This window comes from Coregonus lavaretus (assembly GCF_964263955.1).
Source record: "Coregonus lavaretus genome assembly, chromosome: 2".
In the NCBI taxonomy this organism is placed as follows: Eukaryota; Metazoa; Chordata; class Actinopteri; order Salmoniformes; family Salmonidae; genus Coregonus; species Coregonus lavaretus.
In genome coordinates, this window is record NC_139989.1 from 6,255,658 (window position 1) to 6,270,635 (window position 14,978).

Consider the following 14,978-nt stretch of genomic DNA (forward strand, 5'->3'; position numbering starts at 1 on the left):
CTACACAGCTATTTTCAGGTCTCTCCAGAGATGTTCGAACGGGTTCAAGTCCGGGCTCTGGCTGGGCCACTCAAGGACATTCAGAGACTTGTCCCGAAGCCACTCCTGCGTTGTCTTGGCTGTGTGCTTAGGGTCGTTGTCCTGTTGGACGGTGAACCTTCGCCCCTGTCTGAGGTTCTGAGCTCTGGAGCAGGTTTTCATCAAGGATCTCTCTGTACTTTGCTCCGTTCATCTTCGCCTCGATCCTGACTAGTCTCCCAGTCCCTGCAGCTGAAAAACATCCCCACAGCATGATTCTGCCACCACCATGCTTCACCGTAGGGATGGTGCCAGGTTTCCTCCAGACGTGACGCTTGGCATTCAGGCCAAACAGTTCAATCTTGGTTTCATCAGAGCAGAGAATCTTTTTTCTCATGGTCTAAGAGTCCTTTAGGTGCCTTTTGGCAAACTCCAAGCGGGCTGTCATGTGCCTTTTACTGAGGAGAGGCTTCTGTCTGGTCACTCTACCATAAAGGCCTGATTGGTGGAGTCCTGCAGAGATGAATGTCCTTCTGGAAGGTTCTCCCATCGCCACAGAGGAACTCTGGAGCTCTGTCAGAGTGACCATCGGGCTCTTGGTCACCTCCCCCGATTGCTCAGTTTGGCCGGGCGGCCAGCTCTAGGAAGAGTCTTGGTGGTTCCAAACTTCTTCCATTTAAGAATGATGTAGGCCACTGTGTTCTTGGGGACCTTCAATGCTGCAGAAATTCTTTGATACCCTTCCCCAGATCTGTGCCTCGACACAATCCTGTCTGTCTCGGAGCTCTACAGACAATTCCTTCGACCTCATGGCTTGGTTTTTGCTCTGACATGCACTGTCAACTGTGGGACCTTTTATAGACAGGTATGTGCCTTTGCAAATCATGTCCAATCAATTTAATTTACCACAGGCGGCCTCCAAACTAATTGTAGAAACATCAAGGATGATCAATGGAAACAGGATGCACCTGAGCTCAATTTCGAGTCTCATAGCAAAGGGTCTGAATACCTATGTAAATAAGGTATTTCAGTTTAATTTTTTATAAATTTGCAAAAGTTTCTAAACCTGTTTTTGCTTTGTCATTATGGGGTATTGTGTGTAGATTGAGGATTTCTTTAGTTAATCCATTTTAGAATGTGGAAAAAGGGAAGGGGTCTGAATACTTTCCGAATGCACTGTATTCCACAATACTACCCTTATTGACAGAGTGAAAAGAAGGAAGGCTGTACAGAATAAAAATATTCCAAAACATGCATCTAAAGTAATTCTGCAAAAAATGTGGCAAAGCAATTAACTTTTTGTCCTGAATACAAAGTGTTATGTTTGGGGCAAATCCAATACAACACATTACTGAGTACGACTCTCCATATTTTCAAGCATAGTGGTGTCTGCATCATGTTATGGGTATGCTAGTAATTGTTAATGACTGGGGAGTTGCTTACCAAGAGAGTGAATGTTCCTGAGTTACCGTTTACTTAAATATATGGCAAGAACTGAAAATGGTTGTCTAGCAATGATCACCAACCAATTTGGCAGAGCTTGAAGAATAATGGGCAACTGTTGCACAATCTAGGTGTGGAAAGCTCTTAGACTTACCCAGGAAGACTCACGGCTGTAAACGCTGCGAAAGGTGCTTCTACAAAGTATTGACACAGGGGTGTGAATACTTATGTAATTGAGATTTCTGTATTTCATTTTCAAAATATTTTAGAAAAATGTCTAAACATGTTTTCACTTTGTCATTATGGGGTGTTGTGTGTAGATGGGTGAGAGTCAATTTAATCAATGTGGAATAAGTCGAGGGGTATGAATACTTTCTGAAGGCACTTATCTACAAGACGCCAAGAGAAGCATGGCTATTCTGTATCTTACATATTTGATTTGATCTTGCTGTGCTGCAGAACCGTGGAGTCTACATGTTCCGCCTGGACAGTGAGCATGTCGTCGATGCCACCATAACCGGCGGACCAGCAAGGTAGGAGTTTCTACGTTCGGAATACATCATTTGACCCCCACTTATGTTACATTTCAATGCTTCGTAAATGTGAACAAGCACAACAAGCAGAGGTCAAGCTAGTCATGTCGCTAGCGTGTAGGAAAGTTGTTTACTCTTGGTATCATCCTCAGATATATCAACCACTCCTGCGCCCCCAACTGCATCGCAGAGGCCGTGAGCTTGGAGAGAGGTGATAAGATCGTCATCAGCTCCTGCCGTAATATCCAGAGAGGAGAGGAGGTAAGATATTTTCCTTTCATAAGCAATATTACTTAATATTGGGAGTAGAGACTGAATTAATTGCACTGTAGCTACGTCAAACATCAAGCATGCATAGATTTGTGCAAGGTTTGCACATTTTTTTGACCTAGTTAAACTTCATGTAGATAGAGCTGTATTGAACTGATTTCTCTCTCCCTCTTAGCTGTGTTACGACTACAAATTTGACCTGGAGGACGACCAGCATAAGATCCCTTGTCACTGTGGTGCGGTTAACTGCCGGAAATGGATGAACTAGAACAGAGACAGAGTTGCGGCAAAAGCGGGCAACGACACACACATGCATTCCTTTTTGTCTTATAGGCTTGTTGGTTCATACGCTGGAAAACATTACTTTAAAAAAAGACAACTTAGAGGGAATTGAATGACCGCAGAACTGTTAGAGAAGACTAGAGGGGGAAGAGGCAGAAATACTTTTTATAAGGCTGTGAGCAGAGTCTTTCTCTCAGCAAAATAGAATGGAGATGGATTTTTGTTAATATAAAAAGTGTGAGAGGGTAGTGGGTAAATGGGTTGAGTTTTGTGCTGGCCACCGCCTTATTTAGTTATCGAGAGGCAGGTCCTCCGGATTAAGAAATATATAGTTACAGAAATGTAGACGCCACTGAACAAGGAATGTACAGAGAGGACTTCCTTAGGGACAAAGCTAAGGGAATATTAACTTGCACTAAAACAACAAAATTAGTTGAATACTTGATTCCATGAGTCAGTTTGTTTTTGATTTATGTAAAATAAATATTTTTTTGTATTTATCAAATGAAGTTATTTTTTTAAAATGAGGAGCAAGTCACCGGCAAACTGCTGCCCAGGTTATCCGTCTAATCAGAACGTGTTACTATATACAAAGTGTAAATATTTGTAAAAAATAAAAATAATAAAAAAGTTAATCACCCAAATGCTACCTTTAACTTCATGGCTGTTTGGGTGATTCTTTCGTTTTTTTTTTTTTTTTCAACAAAAAAGTATTTAAGAAGGATATCATTGAGTTTCTCCTGTATAAAATTGTGTAAAAAAGTCCAGAGTATTTTGGTTGTATTTTGAATGAATACGTTTTCAGTTTCTTTAATTTTCCGTTTACGTCAATTTCTGTTTGCATTGACACGCGCAATCAAAGAATTGCAGCGCGCCAATCACATTGAGACTAATGTGACATCCTAACCTTAGTTAAATCAGATATTAACGTAGAATTAGAGAACTGTGATTTTAGGTTGGAAATCACCCACACCATTGTGCTTCTTTAACTGTATCATACGCACAGTAGTCTCAGATTTACCTCATGCAGTTAATTAACATACGGACACGTGTTAAATATATAATGCCTTTCACTTACCAGTTGAAGGAGATTCCATTATGCTTTTGACATAACATTTGTGTTTTGTTTACATTTCTTTTGAGGAAAACATGCTGGCTAGTTGAGAAAAATATGGTATGATTGACTCAATCACAATCTGAATCTGGTCCTAGCATTTTGCTGACCAGTTTGAAATGAAGTTTTCATTTGTGTGCACAAAAGTCGGCATATTCAGTGTCATTGTAATAAACAGTACATGGCATATGTTTTAAACTTTCAGAAGAATCAATTGTACATAATTTTCCTTAAATGGTTGTAATGAAATTTGTTTCTTGGATTTTCTCCTCGTACAATATTCAGACATTTTAACAGTGTTTATTTTCTTCGTCCTGTATAGTAGCATCTAATGTTTTTAAAAAATGAAGCCTTTTTAAAGTATACAGAGTGATGGGTTTTGGAGTTTGTGGAATCAGATTTAGGATCATTTACAACAAATAAAATATTTTACATCTGAAATTTGCCATTTCCTTTATCTCAATTCTGTGGGAGGAAATGGACCAAACTTTGTCAGCCAAGTAAGAATTTAAATCAATCAATTGCAAATTAGTCAAGGGATGTTCATACTTCAATTAAACATTTATTTGGTTGCCTCATTTGCAAGATAATTACTAAACTGCACAGTATACATAAGAAATGACATTTGGTTAAGAAAGAAAAAAAAAAAAAAACTTTCCAAACTTGTTCAACCATCATAGCTCACTAGAACAGTGCAGGACAGACGGCGAGTATGGATGACTTTGCTAGTATGATGGGCATTATCCAAGACCGCTACATACAATAGGAAATTGAAGACTATCCCTGTATTGTGCATTTCTATTTACCCTATTCAACATGATTTCCATAGACTGCACACAATGTCGATCACTTGGTCAATATACCTGATGTAGTATAACGTAGAGCTAATGCAGTGTAGCCCAGGCTGAATCAGGTTAGTTACAACTGGGGTTGGAGCAAAAACCTACAGGAGGGTAGCTCTCTAGGAACAGGGTTGGAGAGCCCTGCTCTAGCCTATCAACAGTTTCAAAGAAGTTGCCTTGCACAGTTCAAGGGTATGATGAATACATTACTTCAAACAAAACTCCAGTGATGAAAATATTTGTACAATAGAAAGTTTCTACCAAAGAAAATGTAACTAAATACAATTAAATACTGTATGTTCTAGCAATTCAAGTGGAACTGACAGCATTGTAACATGAAATCTGTTCGTATACACCCCCAGAAAGATTATTTTTTACATTTTCTGATAAGCCAGCACTTAAATTTGATCATTTTCATAAATTCATAGAATGTTTGGGAATGACGTATAGTAAGGCATTTGTGAAAATTTATTATTATTATTAAAATTCTATAGCAATATAGAGTGGGAAAGCGGCCATGCTTTTAGAGAATTAATAGACACTAGAGTAAATAAAACCATCTGTCTTGTCCAGGACTGGAGTCTACGCAGACCAGTGCGCCATAGCCAATCAGAGCTATTTATTTTTATTTTACCTTTATTTAACTAGGCAAGTCAGTTAAGAACAAATTCTTATTTACAATGACGGCCTACATGGAAATAATCAATTTGCCACGTGGGCCTTCCATCATTCACTTTGAACTAGACTGTTTACAGGCAGTAGCAACAGCGCGACTTTAGATCATTAGAACGCATTTGCCAAAAGCCATAATACACTAATGGATTTCTGCAAATATGTAAATACCACGGGAGTCCTCTTACATTTGGGAACTTCACGGTCCTATTGATCAAACAACCATGAAAAGGTAGGCTGTCTCTCCCACGCAGTTATGCACATCAACAAGGGGTGTGTTTGTAAATTCACTCTGGGCGTTGTCAGATTGTCTGTTCGTAAATTCAGAGCGCCAACTGGCCGAGGAGTAGGGTTGATCCGAGGGTTCTGACCTCACAACGGCAGTCAAGCACCCAAGCTAACTGGCTAAAGTTGGCTAGCTTGCTACTGTTGGCTACTTCCAGAAAATGAGAGAACACCTCACTCTAAGAATACCTCATCTAATGTGGTATTCTCCTACATTAATTTCAAATTTCCACAAACTTCAAAGTGTTTCCTTTCAAATGGTATCAAGAATATGCATATCCTTGCTTCAGGTCCTGAGCTACAGGCGGTTAGATTTGGGTATGTCATATTAGGTGAATATTGAAAAAAGGGTCAGGTCCTTAAGAGGTTAAGAAGGAATATCATAGTAACGACGTTGTTGGCTATATACCACAAACCCCTGGGGTGCCTTACTGCTATTATAAACTGGTTTCCAACGTAATTAGAACAGTAAAATGTAATGTTTGTCATACCCATGGTATACCACGGCTTTCAGCTGATCAACATTTAGGGCTAGAACCAGGTTTATAATTGTAATTATAAACTGGGTGGTTTGAGCCCTGAAATCTGATTGGCTGAAAGCCATGGTATATCAGACCATATACCACAGGTATGACAAAATATTTAGTTTTACTGCTCTAATTACGTTGGTAACCAGTTTATAATAGCAATAAGGCTCCTCTGGGGTTTGTGATATATGGTCAATATACCATGGCTAAGGGCTGTGTACACAAACTCCAGAGACAAATGTATAATTCTCCACATTTATCCTAATGTCAGTTTCATTGAGGACTCCTTACACGCAACGTAGTTTTAGCCCAATTTGGCTGCAAAACCGCGAACATGGCAACACTTGGTCACTCACCCACTCCTCCAATGGCATGACATCTTCCTAGCAGGCTAACTAACGTTAGGCTCTGTGTTTTTAGCTTGCTAAATAAATAGATAGATACGCTAGCCTATTAGCCACGTTGCGACTGACTTGTTCATTGCCCTTGCTAGGTTGATTGTATTGACATTCCCAGCCTTAGTTACATTCGTCCGTTTTTGTCCAAAATATTTAGCCATTGAAACTAACAGTGCATCCCGAATGGAGGCAGCAAACAATGCACCAGTACAGCAATATTTTTTGGACTACCAACAAATGTATTGGTGAATTATATTAATCATGCATTGAACTGCATCCATCTATTCTGCCAACAATGCCTTACTGTACGTAATGGAATTTTCTGTCAAATAAACCTTTTATAAAGTTGGTTTTGTAGCATAAACTGGGAATTTGATATTTTTGACTGATATGATTGTCTGTTTCATATATGCAAAGTAGTTAAAACGCTGTCAATTCCACTTTAATATCAGATTGTAATAAGTACAGAATAAAATACAGTTACTCTAAAACCAGGGTCCTAATACTTAGTAAAGTTCTTAGTAAACACTTTTGGGACTTAGACAATTCAGAGGAAATTGTAATATTGTATAATGCAAGACTGCTGTGCAAATTGGATAAAATTCATTTAAAACATGATATTAAAGAAAAAAATCACTTGCATGATACATTGTAAAACTATTCTCTAAAACATAGGACAAGGAATAGATTGTTCTCAAGGAAAAAATAGAATACTAATTTTCAAGAGGGGAAGTCGGACGAATGGGGTTGAGACTATAGTACATACAGCATACCCACAGAGCTCCGTACTTACTCTGTGCACTTCAGGGAGGCTGGAACCAGTTTTGAAGACACAAACAGCATTTGTTCTCCAAGTCTTCAAGAACACAGTCCGCATAATTAGTTCCATCCCTCTCTTTCCTTGTCGCAGCAGCAGTGTGCAGTATTCCCCCCCATCCAGAGGGGGGCAGTCAGTGTCTGGAATGTTACTAGTCGTGGCGTATCAACATCAGCCCTCCAACTGCCACTGCTGGGACTGGGAGCCATCACAGATCGCCATGGCAACGTATCCCTTGGGGCTGATTGTGTCGACCACGGCCAGGCATTGGCCCACTGAGACTTGATATAGCCGGTTGCTCTTCTGGAGAGGGTTGGAGGAAGACGGGGCCATGTGTTACATGGAGGGAGAGGAAAGCCATTGGAGACTTTATAGAAGCGTTTTCTACTGATACCAACACAGCATTACTGTACCAAATAAAAGGAGGCTAGTGCAGTAGCCCAGAGCCAACTGGCGGTAGCAATCATCATCATGATGCCCCATGGTACCAGCCAGTATAAAAGCCACAGTAATACTGTACTGTATTAGTTATATCAGTACTGGTCTTGTGGTGGTAGCAGTCATTACTATCTGCCTATACAGATATGGGCCCAATTTGTGATTGAGCAACAATGTGGTTGAGCGAGTGAGGGCAGGGGGTCTAGCTAACTCACCCCCAGGGTCCACTGCTGGGAGCCCCCTGAGCCGTGACACTTCATGAGGCGGGGCGGGTCAGACGAGCGGATCTCGGACATGTCCAGACACAGCAGGCCAGTCAGGATCAACTCGTGCTCCTCATCATAGGCCCACTCCTAAGGAGGGGAGGGACAGAGGAAGGTTGGGTATGGGGAAGTGGGAGGGGTATGGTGAAGTGGGAGGGACAGAGAAAGTGGATGAGTGGGGGGTGAGAAAGGCCAAAGGATGATATAGTGTCCAGTGTCTTCAGAAAGTATTTACCCACCTTGACTTTTTCCACATTCTGTTGCGTTACAGCCTGAATTTAAACTGGATTAAATGTAGATGTTCTGTCACTGGCCTACACACAATACCCCATAATGTCAAAGTGGAATTATATTTTTCAACATTTTTACAAATTAATACAAACTGAAAAGCTGAAATGTCTTGAGTCAATAAGTATTCAACCTCTTTGTTATGGCAAGCCTAAATAAGTTCAGGAGTACACATTTGCTTAACAAGTGACATAAGTTGCATGGACTCACTGTGTGCAATAATAGTGTTTAACATTTTTTTTTTTTATGAGTACCTCATCTCTGTACCCCACACATACAATTATCTGTATAGTGGTGGCTGCATCATGTTATGGGTATGCTTGTAATCGTTAAGGACTGGGGAGTTTTTCAGGATAAAAAAATAAACTGAATGGAGCTAAGCACAGGCAAAATCCTAGAGGAAAACCTGGTTCAGTCTGCTTTCCACCAGACACTGGGAGATTAATTCACCTTTCAGCAGGACAATAACCTAACACACAAGGCTAAATCTACACTGGAGTTGCTTACCAAGAAGAGCTGTTCCTATGGCAAGACTTGAAAATGGCTGTCTAGCAATGATCAACAACCAACTTGACAGAGCTTGAAGAATTTAAAAAAGAATAATGTGCAAATATTGTACAATCCAGGTTTTCAAAGCGCTTAAGAGATTTACCCAGAAAGACTCACAGCTGTTATCGTTGCCAAAGGTGCTTCTACAAAGTATTGTCTCAGGGGTGTGAATACTTATGTAAAATTAGATATTTCATTTGCAAAAATGTATAAAAACATATTTTCACTTTGTTATTGTGTGTAGATGGGTGAGAGAAAAATAAAATGTTTAATTCATTTTGAATTAGGGCTGTAACACAACAAAATGTGGAATAAGTCAAGGGGTATGAATACTTTCTGAAGGCACTAAGGAAGATGGTCAAATGTGGTATAGACCCGAGTGAAGAATGTCAATTCATTGAATAATGCCTTTATTCCATTACCGAAACACCATAACCTTATGGGTATTTAATCTACATTTAATTCTTGAATAAATCAATTGAAATGGCAGAATTTTAACTTTACATACTCCCAATATTTATGAAAAACAAAAAACTACTTCCCAATATAGAACACTTCATTTTCGGATGTGTCAACATTTCAATCCTAACTTGTCAGCAGACAATTTCACAAACAGTTCACAGCGGAAGTTGTTGACCTCATCGTATACCCGAAGACTCAGTGCCGCAGAGGGGGAGGGGTTCAAATGGAACGAGAGAATACAGAAAGCGAGAGAGCGACCCGTATGTGGGAGAGAAAGAGAGCAAGAGGGGGAGAATGCGTGTCACAGTGCAGAACTGCAGTAGCTTCAGCCTCTGCTGAACTTCTACCCGACACACACAGGGAGTGACTCACTCTGCACCATTTTTACACACACAGGAAAGTGGAGGAGCCTAATGGAACAGTCGTTTTCAGTTGAATGCAGAAAAGATAGATGGCTCTTCCAGTAAGTGTGCACAAAACTCTGTGACCATGAAAGACCCTGGAGTGAGAGGATGTACTGGTACAGTTCATGTACATCCAGCTTACAAAAGTAATTGTGGTCCTCTGTAGCTCAGCTGTTAGAGCACGGTGCTTGTAACGCCAAGGTAGTGGGTTCGATCCCCGGGACCACCCATACACAAAAAAAAAACAAAAAAAATGTATGCACGCATGACTGTAAGTCGCTTTGGATAAAAGCGTCTGCTAAATGGCATATTATATTATTATTGTGGCCAGAAACAACAGTTGAAATAAGGAAATAAAAGCATATAGTAGAAATATTAAGAGATAGGATGAAATATAACTAATTTCACGTTCTAGCCCGAACCCTTATAACCCTTGTCCACGGCGCTGACTAACAGAAGTGTCAAAAAGAGGCCAGGCTCGTGTTAGGGTTCTATTATCACTGTAGAAAGTCATTAGTCATAGGCTGGCATCATTACTAATGACTTGTGTTGTCATAATCATGACTCCCAGTGTCACATAGCAGACAATATGATGGAGACGCGAAGCAGAGTCAAGTGCTATGGTGCATTCAAGACAACTAGGAACCCTGAAAAATACGAGGTCAATTCATGATGTCAGAGCTCTAGAAAGAGACCCGAGTTGGATGACCATTCAAAAGTATTTTTCAGAGTTCCCAGTTGTTTTGAACGCGCCATTAGTTTACCTGTTCTAGGTTGTGTGTGTCACAGGTCCTCAGCACCACGGCACCCCCCTTCTGGCTTGGCCTCCCCTGAGCCACCAGACACTTGTCAGCCTGCAGGTTCCGCAGCTAGAGAGAGAGAAAGGAGAAGGGAGAGGTCAAAGGTGATGTCTCACTAGTTGTATTCCAGGTAATGTCCATTGTGGCACAGTTGGTAGAGCATGGCGCATGCAACACCAGGGTTATGGCAATGTAAGATCTGATCATCTGCGCAGTGCTACTGCAAAAAATATGACAAGGAACATGCCTATAAACTCAAATAAAAATACATTGATAAATACCAAGTGAAGTTACTTCCAGAATATGCCGCTGAAATGCACAACATACCAACACGCACCCACCAGGGCGGCAGGTAACCTAGTGTATAAGAGCTTTGAACCAATAACCGAAGGTTACTGGTTCATATCCCAGAGCCGACTAGCTGAAAAATCTGTTGATTTGCCCTTGAGGAACGCACTTAAAAGCTAATTGCTCCTGTAAGTCGCTCTGGATAAGAGCGTCTGCTAAGATTTAATAATAATAATGCCATTTAGCAGACGCTTTTATCCAAAGCGACTTACAGTCATGCATGCATACATTTTTGTGTATGGGTGTTCCCGGGGATCGAACCCACTACCCTGGCGTTACAAGCGCCGTGCTCTACCAGCTGAGCTACCCACCTGAATCTAAGAGACAAGAACATTTTCAAATGTTGATAATGTCAATGCCTTGCACCAACTGCCTCATTGCTAAGTTCGCCTATTTCCAAAACTTTATATCTTCAGAAACCAAGCATTTTGAGAATTCACCTATGAATGTTCTCTCTGGGAGACTGATGTAGCAGAGCTGTCAGTTGTTTGACTTGCAATACATAACTCTCGTTTTCTATTGGTCTTTTTGAAGCAGGATAACTTTTCTATTCCTGAGTTCTGAGCCTCTAAGTGGTGTGTCTGTTTAACCTGGGGGCTCCTTAATGTCTTGTGCAACACCACATTGCCCCCTGCTGACTGGATATGGCATTTCTTCCATTTCATTCAATAAGAAAAACGTAAAAAGTTGCAGTATGTAATGTTGTATTGATTATTTTTGCTTTCCCTCCGTTTTTGAAGAATGCAACACAGAAATACCTGAACAATCTTAGAAATGCTTTCTTACCTTATCATATGAACCCCAAACAACCACAGGCAGGAACGTGGGATATTGTTACATTGTTTACAACTTCTGAGGACTACTTGTCCATCAGGAAGCAGCTGCTGTTTATACACATTGAAGGTGCATCACTCACAGTAAACAAGCAACTTCATTTAAATTTACAACTATAGATCTACCATAGAGGGCTATTTGCATGTGAAAGATGTACAGAATTACAGCTTAAATCGAAGAGAACATACATTCCATTCTTTTTCATTTCAGGCTTAATTTTTTTGCCTCAATATGGCGGGGGTTGACCGCCGACAACACATGGCTCTATTGTTGAAAAACAAACCATGTGAAAGAGTAACTATGTAAAAGTTATGGCAGAAAGTTGTCATGGTTGCCAGCTACTTAAGACAAAATCCGGGGAGGGGGCGGAGAGAGTGATGTATCGATAAAAGAAGACCAATTGGCCTCCTTTTGTTACACTAAATTGCAAGTGCAGTGCTGAAGTTTGAACAGTGTTATTCTGAGGCATGACGTAGCGTACAACATGTAAGTGAAATTACTATTTATATGGTGGACAGTGGCATAGCTCTAGCCTGGTCCCAGATCTATTTGTGCTGTATAGCCAATGGTTGATGCGACCATTGGCTAGAAAGCACAAACTGATCTGGGACTAGGTTAGCATAGTTCAACTTTACTTTAGTGGGTTAGTGGAGAGAGTGAGTGGTTTAGAGTAACGAGGGGGCGGGGCTTTTAGCCAGCTGGCCTATCTTACCCGGCCTCTCTGCAGCACTTTGGGCCGGCGGAGGCCTTTGTTGACGAACACAGGCTGCTGAGGCTTATTGTGGGGTGAGGCCACCTGCATCTCGGGGTAGATGGTGTCCAGGTACCACTTGAAAGAGCGGCACTGCAGCCGTTGGCGCACCGCCTGCCGCTCGCTGATGTCACCGTAGGCACGCTCCCGGAGCTCCGGCCGCAGGTTGAAGTACTGCTCCTGATTGGACGAGACAAGACAGGAAATAGGTGAGATTGATGACACACTCAGTTGATTGCTATTGAAACATGAATTGCCAGTCCACAATGAAAATAGCTGCATCTCTGTTGTCTGTAGAAGCACATGGTTTAGAGGGCAGATCAGGCTCTAAAGTTAGTTTGTAAACAAACATTGTATCTGAAAACTGAATAAACCTGAAACGTACAAACCACTAGCTAATACTGTAGCGAGACAAGTCTTACAGAGGTAAGATTCAATTGGGCTAAGCAATAATAAAACCAAGATGTTTACCTTATTCCCTTGATTGAGAATCTGCTTGATATATCCTGATTTAGGCCAGCTGTTTCCATAGAAACAAAGCCTGTCCCAGTCTCTGATTAGTGTGGTGATGGAGAAGCCACCACCGGCCAACCCTAACCTCATCTTAACCCTCTGGAAGATTTCAACTGCTTGGAACATTGCTACACTACTCTGCTGTATTAAGAATTCAGAGTGGGGTAAGGCAATTTTTGAATCACACTCTTAGTTCAAATGTACTGTATATCATTTCAAAGTGGAAAGAAACAAATGGAAGTTGAGGAAAGAGCACAGAAGAGACTACACGGCAGCGTCCATAATCTTCCCGGAATCAGTGGCGCTCTCTCGTGGATGCCTTATGTGCCCCTAAGGCACCAATATGTCTAAGTAATAATGATTAAGTAATAACTCATAATATTCAAAGCCTCTGTGCACACTGCTTAGTTTGGAAACAATAACAGTCCACACACTGAGGGGAAATGATGAGAAAGCAAATGCAGACTCACTCATTGTGAGACGATGAGGTGTGTGAATGGGAGATCACAACGCAATTAGCTTACTTTCCAATTTAGGTCGGCTATTTTCAGACCGTGGAAAGCAAATTATAGCTCTCCTTTGTAGCTTGGAAAGGAACAAACACCACTGTGCTAATAAAGACATGAAGCTGAGAGTGATTAGAAGAAATGGTGAAACCATCAGAAGTTTATTTTGCTTATGGCCATAGACGGCTTGGGGGCTATAATAGAAGCCTCTGGGAAAAAATAGGATGTGAAAAGGGATTTCTTCAGATCAGTGGTTTTCAGTCTAGGCTATTACCTGTTACAGGCCACCAGCATGGAATGGGTGACTTTTAGGACTGAATTTCAATTGTGTGTACCAGGGTTGGGCGATATGGCCAAAATATCATATCACAATATTTTTGACGGTGTTTTAGGTTTTTGAATAATACAATTTGTAAATATTCTTTATGAGCAGTGCATGGCCCTAGGGTGGCAACACATTCTAAGTGTTTTTAAATGGGGCTTTCTCCATTCTAATTGTTTTATACTGTTCAATCAAACTTGGATTTGGAATACAGTGGGCACTTTGAATACATTGTTGTTTGACACGACAACGAATGAAAACGCCAGTGAGAGGTTATTGCAACAGGGTAGGAACCAAAGTGTTGGTCAGTGCTCTTACTTGATGTAGCTAAAATATTCATGCTTAAACTATTCCTCTGATTTAGAATATACCGTTGCACAAACATGCTGATCTAGGCCTACACCAGCACTGCTATCAGGCTGTATTAGCTAGCTACGTTTGCTCTGACTCAGTACATTTAGCTAGCTACCCAGCTAACTAGCGACTAACACAATTTATTTTAGCCACAACTTGCTAAGAAATGACAAACTAGCTGTTTGCAGACAGAAAGATACATAAACTAATAGTGTACTTCTATCTAATAGTGTAGCTTCTATTTTCAGGCCATCAGACTCTTAAAGTCATCACTAACTTGCCTCTGCCCAGTAACCTGCCCTGAACCTTAGACATTGTCTCTACCCTGCACCTTAGAGACTGCTGCCCTATGTACATAGTCATAGAACACTGGTCACTTTAATAATGTTTACATACTGTTTTACCACTTTATATGTGTATATACTGTATTCTAGTCATGGCTCATCCTATAGAATTACTGCTGTACACACCGTTTCTATTCATATACTGTCTATACACACACACACACACACACATCATTTACATACATATATGTATTTATATTCTGGACTCTGACATTGCTCATTCTGATATTTCTTAATTTCTTGTTTATTTTTTAAACTTTTGGATTGTGTGTAATGCTATTGTATTGCTAGATATTCCTGCACTGTTGGAGCTAGAAACATAAGCATTTCACTGCACCTGCGCTAACATCTGCAAAACTGTGTACGTGACCAATAAACATCGATTAGATTTTTATAGAATGCTTGTGGATTTATATTAACAAGCAAAAAGTGGAAAGCAGCATCGTTGTCACCATCTTGTTGCATCTGCAGCATTGACCATGCAGACAGTCACTGCGAGTGAATGGCAAGTGAAGTGGTTGTGACTCGTGGTAGAGCATTCTCCTTGAGTGACAGGGGGCGGGGCTTGGTGTGTGTGGAAGGAGAAAGGGAGCGAGACGAC

At 40.8% G+C, this 14,978-nt stretch overlaps 2 protein-coding genes across 3 annotated transcripts in view; one reads left to right on the forward strand and one right to left on the reverse strand.

Moving 5' to 3' along the window:
- LOC311148977 (histone-lysine N-methyltransferase 2C-like) overlaps nucleotides 1-3,253 on the forward strand; it is a 130,276-nt gene extending 127,023 nt beyond the window's left edge. The window contains exons 47-49 of the mRNA XM_084186032.1: nucleotides 1,921-1,994; nucleotides 2,147-2,255; nucleotides 2,440-3,253. Of these exons, the coding sequence (XP_084042158.1) occupies nucleotides 1,921-1,994; nucleotides 2,147-2,255; nucleotides 2,440-2,532 (276 nt within the window). The 3' untranslated portion in view covers nucleotides 2,533-3,253. The remainder of the gene's footprint in view (nucleotides 1-1,920; nucleotides 1,995-2,146; nucleotides 2,256-2,439) is intronic.
- Nucleotides 3,254-4,200: 947 nt separating this feature from the next.
- LOC311148993 (polypeptide N-acetylgalactosaminyltransferase 11-like) overlaps nucleotides 4,201-14,978 on the reverse strand; it is a 30,263-nt gene continuing 19,485 nt past the window's right edge. For both annotated transcript variants that reach the window (XM_084186050.1, XM_084186051.1), the window contains exons 9-12: nucleotides 12,300-12,518; nucleotides 10,370-10,474; nucleotides 7,855-7,992; nucleotides 4,201-7,504 (exon numbers count right to left, since the gene is read on the reverse strand). In XM_084186050.1, the coding sequence (XP_084042176.1) occupies nucleotides 7,373-7,504; nucleotides 7,855-7,992; nucleotides 10,370-10,474; nucleotides 12,300-12,518 (594 nt within the window). In that variant the 3' untranslated portion in view covers nucleotides 4,201-7,372. The remainder of the gene's footprint in view (nucleotides 7,505-7,854; nucleotides 7,993-10,369; nucleotides 10,475-12,299; nucleotides 12,519-14,978) is intronic.